General features: G+C 41.1%; 3 protein-coding genes across 3 annotated transcripts in view; 1 reads left to right on the top strand and 2 right to left on the bottom strand.

Moving 5' to 3' along the window:
- Positions 1 to 4,790, top strand: part of nudt12 (nudix (nucleoside diphosphate linked moiety X)-type motif 12) — a 5,296-nt gene extending 506 nt beyond the window's left edge. Inside the window, exons 2-7 of the mRNA XM_079467276.1 lie at positions 783 to 988; positions 1,072 to 1,637; positions 2,724 to 2,891; positions 2,975 to 3,088; positions 3,495 to 3,694; positions 3,766 to 4,790. Coding sequence (XP_079323402.1) covers positions 795 to 988; positions 1,072 to 1,637; positions 2,724 to 2,891; positions 2,975 to 3,088; positions 3,495 to 3,694; positions 3,766 to 3,876 — 1,353 coding nt within the window. The 5' untranslated portion in view covers positions 783 to 794 and the 3' untranslated portion in view covers positions 3,877 to 4,790. The remainder of the gene's footprint in view (positions 1 to 782; positions 989 to 1,071; positions 1,638 to 2,723; positions 2,892 to 2,974; positions 3,089 to 3,494; positions 3,695 to 3,765) is intronic.
- Positions 4,139 to 10,247, bottom strand: LOC306900856 (interleukin-6 receptor subunit beta; the record flags this gene model as incomplete). The annotated part of the gene is made up of 15 exons (XM_079468175.1): positions 10,125 to 10,247; positions 9,998 to 10,042; positions 9,771 to 9,893; positions 9,377 to 9,694; positions 9,162 to 9,298; positions 8,914 to 9,064; positions 7,550 to 7,623; positions 6,481 to 6,697; positions 6,213 to 6,395; positions 5,676 to 5,774; positions 5,462 to 5,602; positions 4,864 to 5,004; positions 4,629 to 4,713; positions 4,463 to 4,544; positions 4,139 to 4,381 (listed from the first exon to the last, which is right to left on the bottom strand). The coding sequence occupies exons 1-15, from the start codon at positions 10,177 to 10,179 to the stop codon at positions 4,139 to 4,141; spliced, it is 2,094 nt and encodes a 697-aa protein (XP_079324301.1). The 5' UTR covers positions 10,180 to 10,247.
- A 772-nt stretch (positions 10,248 to 11,019) lies between these two features.
- On the bottom strand, positions 11,020 to 13,081 carry shld3 (shieldin complex subunit 3). Its single transcript, XM_079467825.1, has 2 exons — positions 12,940 to 13,081; positions 11,020 to 12,759 (listed from the first exon to the last, which is right to left on the bottom strand). The coding sequence occupies exons 1-2, from the start codon at positions 12,955 to 12,957 to the stop codon at positions 11,317 to 11,319; spliced, it is 1,461 nt and encodes a 486-aa protein (XP_079323951.1). The 5' UTR covers positions 12,958 to 13,081; the 3' UTR covers positions 11,020 to 11,316.
- Positions 13,082 to 13,088: the final 7 nt, after the last annotated feature.

Raw genomic sequence — 13,088 nt, 5'->3', positions numbered from 1 at the left:
TGAGTTTGACTTTATTCTGCATATAATGAGAAATAAAAGCATTTAATCCTCAGTTATTGATCAACATGACGAGACAAATGATATCATGTCCAGTTTGATTTGGTCTCGCTTTATATTGTGTGTGTAAATAAAAGACGTACAGTAAGATGTTCAATTGAAGAGTTTGCTTTCGAACTGAGATAACTCATGTTTATTATTAATTATTGTGTTAGTTTGCTGTGTTCTTTGAGTTATTAACAAAAACATGACAAATCTCATGTTGTAACGCTTCAGAGTTTCGTTCCTACATGAGATAACTCCGTTTATTTATTTGTTCAAACTCATGTTTTTATTGTTTATTTATTTGTTATAAAAACTCATGTTTTTATTGTTTATTTATTTGTTTAAACTCATGTTTTTATTGTTTATTTATTTGTTATAAAAACTCATGTTTTTATTGTTTATTTATTTGTTCAAACTCATGTTTTTATTGTTTATTTATTTGTTATAAAAACTCATGTTTTTATTGAGCATTCCAATGAATATCAATGAAACTGCAGTTGGTTTGTTTTGATTCGAGCCATAATAACTCAAATAATACAGCTGACTGACACAAGAAAGCCCGATAGAAACATGACAACATAATAAAAAACAAGATTCTTCAGTTTGTTCTTTTTAAATGGAGTGATCTCATGTAGGAACCAAACTTGTTGCGTTGGATGTTTTGTACTTTATGTGTCTGATGTGTCAAACTCAAATGTCACAAAGCATCATTGGTTGAGTATACAGTGTGGTCACTTTAGGATGTGCAGAGAATGAGCGGCATTGAAGCTGAGCTGGTGAAAGAGTTTCTGGACTGTTCATCCAGAGGAGACGTGGAGAGGGTTTGTGTCATGATGTCTCAGTCCAGTGAGCTGATGGATCAGAGAGGAGAGACGGGCTGGACGGCTCTGATGCTCGCCGCCAGACACGGACACTATGAGCTGGTTCAACTCCTGCTGTCTAAAGGGTGACACGCAGACATCAAAGCTGAATGACACGGTGTTTAACCACATGATCATATAATAACATCATCATCTTTACCTGTTACAGGTGTGACACAACCACAACAAACCGGTCAGGTCAGACGGCTCGAGACGTGGCTCTGTTTTGGGGTCACAGACACATCGCCCGTTTGTTGTCCAGCAGCTGGGATGGTGACGTTCATCACGTTCTGCCTGAAAGAGAGACTGAAAGAGAGCCGGATATCTACTTTAACAGGGAGATTCTCGACAGAATGAGCGAGAAACGCACAGATTCAGAGTGGCTCTCCGCACAGCGATCTTCTCCACGCACTGTTTTCATTCTCTTTCACAACCTGAATCCGCTGGTGTCACCGCGAGTGGAAGACGCAGGCGAGGGCGAGCCGAACGTGAGACTGTGCAAGCTCAGAGCCGGCTGTGTGGAGGAGCTGTTGAGACGGAGCGATACTGTGGTGATTTTCTTGGGGGCTGAGAAGCAAGAGAGACGTGTGGAGACCGAGGGAGACGAGCTGGTCACCTGGTTCGCTCTTAACACCCAAGATGATCCCACGAAACTCATCCAAGGAAAAGATCCAAACGCTTCCTTTCAGAAGGGGCCGATGCCTGGACTCCTGCTGTTCAGTGACAACGAGGCAGGTGAGATTCCGTGTCACAGTGTGTCTCTCGAAACGATTAACCTGAGACACCCTGGCAACCGTTCAGAACACCTTAGCAACAGCATGACTCTTTACCGTCAGTCACACACACCGTAGACACAATACATAACTAGACGCCGCATTGCCATATGAGTGAGGGCAACAGCGCACTAAAAGCCCAGAATCACGTTTACATTTCTTAACATATTTCAATGGTTTACGATATACATACTTTATTGCTTCATGTCTGGATAGTTATAGCCTACTTCAAAATGAATGGTTGTCATAAGGAAATGTGAAATCCATTATTTGTGCCTGTCATTTGTGAGAATCCACTAGATGGCACTATGTTCAATGATATGTTATAGACAAGACAAGCAACAGAATAAATAATAGTCGTGTAGATTGATTCAAATAAAACTCGGAAACAGTGAACAAAACATCCAAGGTAATATAGTTTCATTTGTGTATTATATAAAACTTATATAAAACTGGAAATGGCTTTTTCTGTGGTCATTTTAGACACTTTCAAAGATAAAATATGTTCTTTTATTAATCCGGTAAAACCGTAGAGCAGTAAAACAAGATGTATGTGATATAGTAAAACAAATAACACTGCCGTGCATTATCAGTATATATTCATATAGTAAAGATGACGGTTTAGATTTTCCAGGATCTTAAAGTGAACGAGCTGTGTTCTGATCATGTGCATTAAAACTGTCATAAATTATTGCACATAAGTGATGTTTACACAATTATAAAGCCTGAACGATTGCTTGACAAGTCTGAGTTTTATCAGACAATAAAGATATGTTCATGTCTATAACCTCCTTTAACTGGCGCCAAAACGTTTCTGTGCTCCACGTCAATAGAAAAGTATTGAAATCAGTTGAGAAATGAAAACGATGTTGTGTTTTTATCCAGAAAACTGCAGCTCCACCATTCACTCGTATGTCTTAGTAGTCGGCTTTTGCCCTCATCAATATGGCGGTGGTGGTGATGTACGATCCAGCAGACAATGAGGCATCTAGTTAATATATATATATATATACGTCTATGACACACATGATTTTTTACACACACACAGGTGTCGTCGCTCAAGCGCGCTCCGTCCTCGCGTGGCACAGCAGATACAGCTTTTGCCCGACGTGTGGAAGCAAAACACAAGTAGAAGAGGGAGGCTACAAGAGGACCTGTTTGAGAGCAGGCTGCAGAAGTCTCCAGGGCATCCACAACACCTGCTATCCCAGAGTTGGCAAGTAAACGCTCAATTAGTGCTCAGCCTTCGCTGGAGAGAACACGATCTCTCACACTCGTCTCATCTCTCCGCTCCCTCAGATCCTGTTGTGATCATGTTAGTGATCCACGCTGACGGGAATCAGTGTCTGCTGGGACGCAAGAAGAGTTTTCCTTCAGGAATGTTCTCGTGTCTCGCTGGATTTATCGAAGCAGGTATCTCACGCCTGGAGATGTCTCAACGCTTGAGTCACGCGCATTTATCAATGTCTACGGATTAAATATCCACACTGGAGAGCTTCTGTCTCTTTTCTGAGCCAATGACTCATGAGCCACATCTTAATATTGTCATTTAGATGTTCTTAAAGGAACAGTTGACCTTCAACATGAAACTTCTGTCATCATTTCCTCACCCTGTTGTCATTCTAAAGTCTTTCCTCTGCAAAACAGAAGAGAAGAGATTTTGAAAAGTTGTCGGTCCCTTAAACCAAAGCAAGTTGATTTTTCTAAATCTCTTTTGTGTTGTGCTGAAGGAAGAAAGTCAAACAGGTTTGAGTAAATGAAGACAGATTTTTGGGGGTGAACTGTCACTTTAAATGTTGTGATGTTGTGTGTGTGTCAGGGGAGACGGTTGAAGCTGCTGTGAGGAGAGAGGTTCTGGAGGAGAGCGGTGTTCTGGTGGGTCCGGTTCAGTATCAGACGTGTCAGGCGTGGCCGATGCCGTCCTGTCTCATGATTGGCTGCCACTGCGTTGCTATGACGAGTGACATCAAAGTGGATCAAAATGAAATCGAAGAAGCTCGATGGTTCACACGAGAACAGGTGCGCTTCTTTATTTAAACGTTGATTGATGTGGTTTGATGATTCCGGTTGTAATGTTCTCTGTTGTGCAGGTGATCGGCGCGCTGGTCAAAGACAAACATGCCGTGTTCAACCTTCCACCCAAACAAGCCATCGCTCACTATCTGATCAAACACTGGACGGGGTTTAACGCAAGCCTCTGAACACATGGATTTAATAAACCATACAAGCCTCTGAACTGCAGTTTGTATTTTATAGAAATGATTTCAAAATTTAGGAACACAATGTGCTCAGTGAATACACAGATGATTCTGTGATGAAAGATGAAGGTGGTTTTGAAGCATTCAGATTCATTTGTATTCAGTATCATTTAAGATGGTTTATGAAATAACAATTCTGTCACACACATAGATGTTCAGTCCGTGTGTTGTATTGCTCTACACAGCGGTGGAGTTTATCATCTTCTCACAGAGAACTGTGCACATAATCCAGATTATCAGCACTTGACGGTAAATCAACGTAATCCACTGGACTGGAGGGACTGACGCTGTTTTCTGCCTCATCTGAAGTCTGATCTGTACCTTCACCGGACATCTTCACAACTTCAACTGAAGACACGAGACGCTCGACTCTGATGATGTCCTTCTCGCTCTGCTGGTCAATGGTGAAAACGTTTTCCAGCCTCAGCACACAAACCTTGCTGTTCGCCTAGATAATAAACGGATAGAAACATGGCATATTACTGCAGATATATCTATACGACAAACAGAAAGATGGAATGTTATAAACCTGAGGTGGAGCGTTGAGGAGCCAGTGTCCTATCAGACTGTAACCCGGGTCAGCAACGTTTGAGCAGAAATATTCTTTACACCTGTGTGCGAAGTCAACGATAACCACTGTAAACATCTGAAACCATCACGTTCCTCACGTGAGATCATATGACATCAGTGCTTACACTGTCTTTATTAAAACGGAGAAGATCCCGAAGCCGAGAACCAGGAGAACCAGTGGAACGCAACATTTAATGATGTCATCATAATCTGTTAAATAAATGGATTGAATATGAATACAGTTCATGTCGTGGTTGCTAACAGCACAGTGTTCAAATGTCAGATTCACAAGAACAAACATTATTATTTAACACAAACACAAGGGTTTTATCATGTTGAAATGAGAACGAGTGATTTTACCTAGAAGAGGTGTGTTAACATGTACACTGGCCTTTGAAACATTCCCAGTGGATGTTTGTCCGTGAATAGAAAGAGTGTATTGGGTATTTGGCTGAAGATTACAGAATGAGTTCTGCTCTTTATGTGGAAACACTGTGAGATCTGTCAGATGGAGAGAGAGAGATGTGACAAACACATGTCTGACCCTGGATAACAAAACCAGTCTTATGGGTCGAAATTGATATTTGACATCTTCTGAAAGCTGAACAATAAAGCTTTCTATTAATGTATGGGTTGTTAGGATAGGACAATATCCGTTTAAAACTCTGAATCTGAGGGTGCAGAAAAATCATAATATTGAAAAAATTGCCTTAGAATTGTTGTTTATCAGAGCCGCTGTAAATACAGTTTATATATGTTTATGGTAGCAATTTACAAAATATCTTCATGGATCATGATCTTAACTTAATATCCTAATGACTTTTGGCATAAAAGATAAATTGATAATTTGACCCATACAATGTAATTTTGGCTTTTACTAAAAATGTTCCCGTACTTCTTCAGACTGGTTTTGTGATCCAGGGTCACATTTAGAGGTGAATGAATGAATGAATGTTACATTGACTCTGATGTTTTCCCTTTAACACCAGTGTGTACTGAAGCACGTGTGCGCTCGGCTCCGTCTCTCTCCACACACACTTCACCGTCACACATGACTTTGTCACGCTGACCAGACGAAAGCTCACCAGATCCATCAGAGCTGGAACACACAAGAGATCCGAGTAAGACGGACAGAAGAACATCACGTGTGTGTGTGTGTTAAGTGTACTCACTGCCGTGCTGTAGGTCAGCGGAGACGGACACCGGCGGTCCACACAGAGAGCCATGAATGGAATAAACACTGATGCTGTACGTCTCTTCTGAATTAATACCTGTGACACAATAACATCTACATCAAATCTCAACACGTTCATGATGCTTTTGCTCTGTAGGTACATATACATTATTATGAAAGACGATGTGTGTTAGAAGTGTAAACTGGACAAATGGAGTGTTTTGTCCATTTTGAATTTGCCTTCCACCTCATGCTTAAATAGTGCAATGTGAGGGGACATTAAAAGCAAGTTTCGTATAAATATGACACACCAGACATCCCTTTTGGTCACTACTATATGTATGATTATATCAAGATAGATAAAGAATGATATGATTTACATACTCAAATAATCTTTAATTTTCATTACTGTAATACATGACAAAAAAACATTTCTTTCTTAAAGTCTGGACACATTGTTCTCCTTTGAGTTTAAGATATTCATTATGCTTCCACGTCACATGATGAAGTTAATAATGACATATGAACAGACGACCTGTCAGAAGTACAGTAAAGGTGGATCCGTTCACACGCTTCCATCCACCAGAGGACGGGTTTGATGAAGATCTCCATTCGATGGCAAACTCGCTCACGTTTACTGCGGTAAAGTCATGAATCCAGTGGAGACGCAATGAAAGACCCTCAGAAGAAACCCAGAGACCCTCGACCGCAGACACAGCTGAGCACAACGTTACAGCTCATTCATTCATTCATTCATCATCAGATGTTTTCATAAGACGATCAGACAGTAAGAGTGTTCTCACCCTGAACATGATCTACATTGACTCTGAGCTGAAGGTTGGGTGAGCGTCCGACTCTGTTATACGCTGTCACAGTGATGTCATACTCCCCTGACACTACAGACACAAACACCTTCAGATCAGACGTACGGACGCTTCGCTGCTGAGACAGACAACTGACGGGCACGTAAGACACTTCATATCCTCGAATGATCCCGCCGGCGTCTGATGGATCCAAAGCCTTAAAGAATAATGACATGTGAATGTTAATCAATGTTTGACATCACATACAGAACAACAGTGTTGGGTAAGTTACTATGATAAAGTAATGAATTACTAGTTACTAATTACATATTCAAAAGTGCACTGAACAAATGACTCTCTCCAACATGACAGCGTGTGTTTGCTCTGACGCAGGTCAATCCACGTCGTGAAGGGAAAATTTTGGATTTATTTTTGTTTGTTTACCAAATGTCAGATGTGTTTAATGCGACAGTAACACATGGCTGTTCACTTCCAGGAGTTGTGATTTATTTTTATTTTTATTTAAATAATGTGAAATATATGTTGGTTATATCATTTCTTTAATATCATATAAAAAAAGAAATATCGTATCGCATATTGCATTATTTGCATTTTTCTTTAATATTGCACAGCCCTACCTATTACTAATTACATTCTATATCTTACATCAACCTTGATTTGTTAAGTAACATGAAACGGCTCTTTAAATTCATTCAAATAAATAAAATAAAGCTACATAAAGTATTCTTATTGACTGACCAAAGTATTCAAATGTGAGAATTATGCATTACAGCACGCATTTTAAAGTTAGACTTTGAATTTTTATGTCAATTCTACTATTGGACATACATATATTACACAAAGTAATTAGTTTAATGACATCAGAAGAATTGCAGACAGTAATCCCTTACTTTACCTTTTCGAGGGAAAAGTAATTAAATTACAGTAACATATTACTTGGTAACTATTTACACTGCTGAACAACAACACGTGAAGTTTAATGACTTCATTCATAAACCAGAGAGAATACATTGACATTACAGTCAAACACACTGAAACAAACTCTGACCTTCCAAAGAATTCCCAGCTGACGGCTTCTGTCCAAAACCAGATAATAACTGACCTGAGGAGCTGCTCTCGGCACTACAATCACAAATACATCAGTAACAAAACAATATCAGAATCAGACTTATTCTCAGCAGCTAACAAAAACATGTTTGGTGTGCGAGTACTTTTCTGATATATTTTTATTTCATAAACAAACTATAGATGTTCTTCCAGAGCAACCCAGAGAAATGTTCTTGATATCCACGAGTCTAACAGGTCTCAAGACTCAAACATTATGCTTTTATTATTATAATAACACATTCATAAATACTGAATCTACATCAACTGTGTTTTGCTAATATCAGTAAGTGAATGATCCCGACAGAAAGACAGAACTGTTCTGGAAGTTTAACCAGAGGAAAACATTTATGATTTATCGCTATAATATATCCGCCTACATTTTATTATCTGATACCGATATGAATGATATTTTATTGTGCATCCCTACTGTAATGTTATAGAAACATTATTTCTGAACGTTTTAAACAATGTAAAAATAACAGTTTGATACCAATGTTTTACATTTACATGTATTCCTTTGGCAGACGTTTTTATCCCAAGTAGGAGAGCATATAAACATTTTGCCAGCAAGCTAAACAGTACCATTAGTTTACAAATTTTAGTTTTATCATGTTAAAGCGACAACGAGCAACTTTTATTTTCCTTAAAATAATGTCTCTAAAATAATTTTAGTGGTAGGACAACTTTTAACTGGATGAATTTTACTGCCATTGCTCCCTAAGAAGCCTCCTATCAGCTGAAATTGTATTTGTAACTTTGGTGTTCGGGTCGGTACAAGCCCCGCCCATCCCCTGCTTTACAGCATACGACATGTTTTACTGGTAGCCTGGGAGAAGAACGAACCAAAACATCACCATTGCAAAGCCAGCCAAAAAAACAAAGAGGGTTTGTCGGAGGAAGCAAAGAAAAGAAAGCGAGAGAGTGATCAGACACGAGGCCGGTCAAGAATCAATATCGGACGAGCTTACACTCGAGTACGAGCTGCAAGAGGCAACGGGCCGCAAAACGGATGGAGACCTAGCGGTCCTGCTTTGAGTCGTTCCAAACTTGTATAAATGTCTTTGTTTCTGACGAACACAGAGAAAGATGTGTCCTACTATGGGAGTCGATGGGGGTCAAAAACTGCCTGGTTATGAGCATTCTTCTAAACATCTTTCTCTGCGTTCATCAGAACAAAGACATTTATACAGATTTGGAACAACTGGAAGGGGTTTAAACGATGACAGAATTGTCATGTTTGGGTGAAGTATCCCTTTAAGAGCAAGAAAGTTTTTTGGATAACTTTGAGAGATCTTTGGCACTCACTGGTCTCTGAGGTCATGACCTGAGCTTCAGAACTCCATCGACTCCAGGCGCCGGACTCGTGACGGCAGCAGACGCTCACACTGTATTCAGTGAAGGGCCGAAGATCAGAGATGATGTACACGAACTCCAAACACACCTCCAACACGCCACTCTGACACAGAGAGTCAATCACATTCACTTCAGACAAAACTCAACATTGAGAGCGTTCATGTGTGTTCATGAGAGAATAATCATGTTTACGGCCGGACCTCTGTCCATGACTCTGTGTCCAGACATCTGTAACGGATTCGGCATTTAGTGACGGTCACGTCACCGCTGGTCCACCATACGCTCAGTGATGTGTCTGTGCTGTTCACAGATGTGATGACCGGCCGAGGAGCCCAAACTATCAAACACAATCACCACATTCTCATTTCATATTCTATTCTGTTTCATTGGATCAAAACTATGAGCGTCACAGTACCGATCTCATCCAGAACCACAGAAGAGACGTGTGAGAAGATCTCTCTCTCACTGAAGACATTCACAGATTTAATGATGACATAAAAACTGGAATGAGGATTTAAAATGGCGCGACAGGAGATGATGTCGTTCTCTCTGTAAGACAGAAAAGACATCAGGACATCTGTTGATGGATCAGACACATTTCTGAGGAATTCATGTGAGAAACACCTGCTGATAATGAAAGTGTTGATGGTCGGGACGACGCTCGTCTGAATCCAGCGGCAGCTGAAAGACTCCTCGTGCTTCACAAAGTGACATGACATGTTCACAAAGTTCTCTTCAAAACAAACATCAGAAATGACATTAAAGCTCGCAGAAGACCCCGTGAGATTTGATGGGAAACAGATTCATACCAGATGATGTGAGAACATCCGGTGTCCCGTCAGACGCTGTGTTCAGACAGTCAGAGCTGGACATCACACAAACATTCTTCTGTTTCCCACAATCCTTCAGGTCAACCCCAGTCACTGTCAGCTCTGCTGAATCATCTCAACATCAAACACTCAACACTTTTACATGTGTCGTCATCTTTTGAATGATGTGTGTGTTTGTGTGTTCATGTGACACAGCAGATGTTTACCTTGAATGCTGAAGTGCTGTTTGTTTCTCTCAAGAGATGATTCACCTGAGAATGAAAGACGTTGAGTGAACCGATCATGTGAGTAAGATCAGATCTGAATGATGTGATGTGTGTTCATGTGACTTACAGCAACACACAGAGAACACAGAGATCAGCACACACATGACACCTGTACCACTCATCTTACCATCCTAAAACTACAACACATCCTAAAAACAACCACAGAAAACAAAAGAATATTATACACTGATACGATTCATCATTTCAACAGAACATCAGTCAAATACAGACGTGCAGGTGAAGTCTAAAAGAAAGAAAGATTCAAAAACACAGAAGCTTTAATGTAGAGATGTGATTGTACGGACTTACAGAGAGCGTGTGTTTGAGTCGAGCACATGCAGGAACAGAAGAACTCGATGTGCGTGTTTGATTTCTCAATGTCAAGCTCAGAGGAACACAGATAACATCAGGACACTTCCTTTAACATTTCTCTTCCATCCAAACACTTACACAACACGACACGAAGCATGAGAACAGATGACCTGACAGAAAACAATCACTCTTCACTTCTGATGGATGAAAGTTCTCTTGACTGATCAAAACATGAGGACTCCTTTCAGAAGCTCTACAGTTGATGAAGAAGATACGAACATCTGTCACACACGTCACTACATCTTTACAAAACACCCGCAGATGACTCCCATTAGAAACTGATGGACTTGATAACAGAATCAACGTATGTGTTTTATTCGAAACAGATCCATAATCTGAAAGCTTAGAGCAGGCGCAAGCAACGCCACGGTCATGGGTTTAGAGACGAGTGTGAATGACAACACGACTCACCTGACCATCATTTCTGTTCTCAGCAGTTCCTTTCTGACAAAAGCATTCAGAAATCACAAAAAACTCTGATCTCTACTGAACATCATACACACACATGTTGAGCGGACCGACCAGTAAACATCGACTCGAGTCGGTCGAGCTGAACTTAAGTGATCTGAAATAAACATGACGTCGGATTTAAACACCACAGCACCTTTAATTTACAGTTACAACACATCCAATATTTTAAAAGCAGATGATGGAAGCTTCACATTTACATTTACATTTATTCATTTGGCAGACGCTTTTATCCAAAGCGACTTACAAGTAGTTTTATACAGTGGCACATTACTGCAGAGCAATCAGGGGTAAGGTGTCTTGCTCAAGGGCACTTCAGTCATGACCTGCTGACACTGAGCAACCTTCAGCAACCTTCTGATCACAAGCCCAACGCTCAAACCATTAGGCCACAGCTGACCCCTTCATTATTATATAAGTTAAAACTGAAGAATATCTCCAAGTTTATGAACACTTAATGCCATCTGGCCTGAGAGCTGCAGTTCCTTCTTTAAGAAACTGCCAATAAACTCAGAGTAGAAGAGGTCACAGTAAATCCAGATCTGAGACAGACCTCGCTGAAAGTTTGCGTTACAGGTGGGCAGTCTGGAGTGTCTGATCGCTCCATTCAGCTGAAACCAGACTTCATCAATAGTGTGTGTGACACAGTTGAGCTCACACACCACCCACTTCACTCTCTGATGAAGATGAAGTCTGTGTTTCTCAATGATCTGAAGAAATAGACCAGAGAACGAGTGTGTGATCTTCATCGGTGTCCTACTGTCTGTGATCACACACCACGAGCGTTTCAACTCTCTGACATTCTCAGAGCTGCTGACAGTCTTGATTCTGTTGGAGTCTTCACATTCCCTAATGGGTCTGATTCTGTCTGATGTGATGTTCTTCAGATCTTCAGGGCTGATGAGAGGTGGTCTGATCTCAGGTCTGATTCTGTCTGATGTGATGTTCTTCAGATCTTCAGGGCTGATGAGAGGTGGTCTGATCTCAGGTCTGATGCTGTCTGATGTGATGTTCTTCAGATCTTCAGGGCTGATGAGAGGTGGTATGATCTCAGGTCTGATGCTGTCTGATGTGATGTTCTTCAGATCTTCAGGGCTGATGAGAGGTGGTCTGATCTCAGGTCTGATGCTGTCTGATGTGATGTTCTTCAGATCTTCAGGGCTGATGAGAGGTGGTATGATCTCAGGTCTGATGCTGTCTGATGTGATGTTCTTCAGATCTTCAGGGCTGATGAGAGGTGGTCTGATCTCAGGTCTGATGCTGTCTGATGTGATGTTCTTCAGATCTTCAGGGCTGATGAGAGGTGGTCTGATCTCAGGTCTGATGCTGTCTGATGTGATGTTCTTCAGATCTTCATGGCTGATGAGAGGTGGTCTGATCTCAGGTCTTTTGCTGTCTGATGTGATGTTCTTCAGATCTTCATGGCTGATGAGAGGTGGTCTCATCTCAGGTCTGATTCTGTCTGATGTGATGTTCTTCAGATCTTCAGGGCTGATGAGAGGTGGTCTGATCTCAGGTCTGATGCTGTCTGATGTGATGTTCTTCAGATCTTCAGGGCTGATGAGAGGTGGTCTGATCTCAGGTCTGATTCTGTCTGATGTGATGTTCTTCAGATCTTCAGGGCTGATGAGAGGTGGTCTGATCCCAGGTCTGATTCTGTCTGATGTGATGTTCTTCAGATCTTCATGGCTGATGAGAGGTGGTCTGATCTCAGGTCTGATGGGTCTGATGTTGTCTGATGTTGATGGGTACCAGGGTGTGAATTCAGGCAGGACTCTGCAGGGAAACTCCTGAAAGACTCTGTGTGTGATGAACACAACATCTGTGACGTCCTGCCCAGCGCTGAAATACACACTCACATCCTTACAACACACACAACACACACAACACAGAGATCGGACATCAGGGTATTATGTTCTTGTTCCGATCATTTTAAAACGGAACTAATAATAAATCAGCACTGATCTTAGGTCAGCGAGCAGCACATACAAACACGCTTTATATTTCCGTTAAAGATCAGTTATTGAGTTATAAACACTCACCACAGATTGGCGCGTCATGTCCTCTTCATCATCTTCATCATCTTCATCTCATTAATCTTTCATCCGACATGTAAAAATGTTCAATGTAAACATGTCTCAGGCAAACACGCGGACGCATAACTGCGCTCCGCCACCGACAGATGGCGCTG

Source organism: Barbatula barbatula (assembly GCF_947034865.1).
Source record: "Barbatula barbatula genome assembly, chromosome: 11".
NCBI lineage: Eukaryota > Metazoa > Chordata > Actinopteri > Cypriniformes > Nemacheilidae > Barbatula > Barbatula barbatula.
This window is presented reverse-complemented; position numbering and strand designations above follow the sequence as displayed.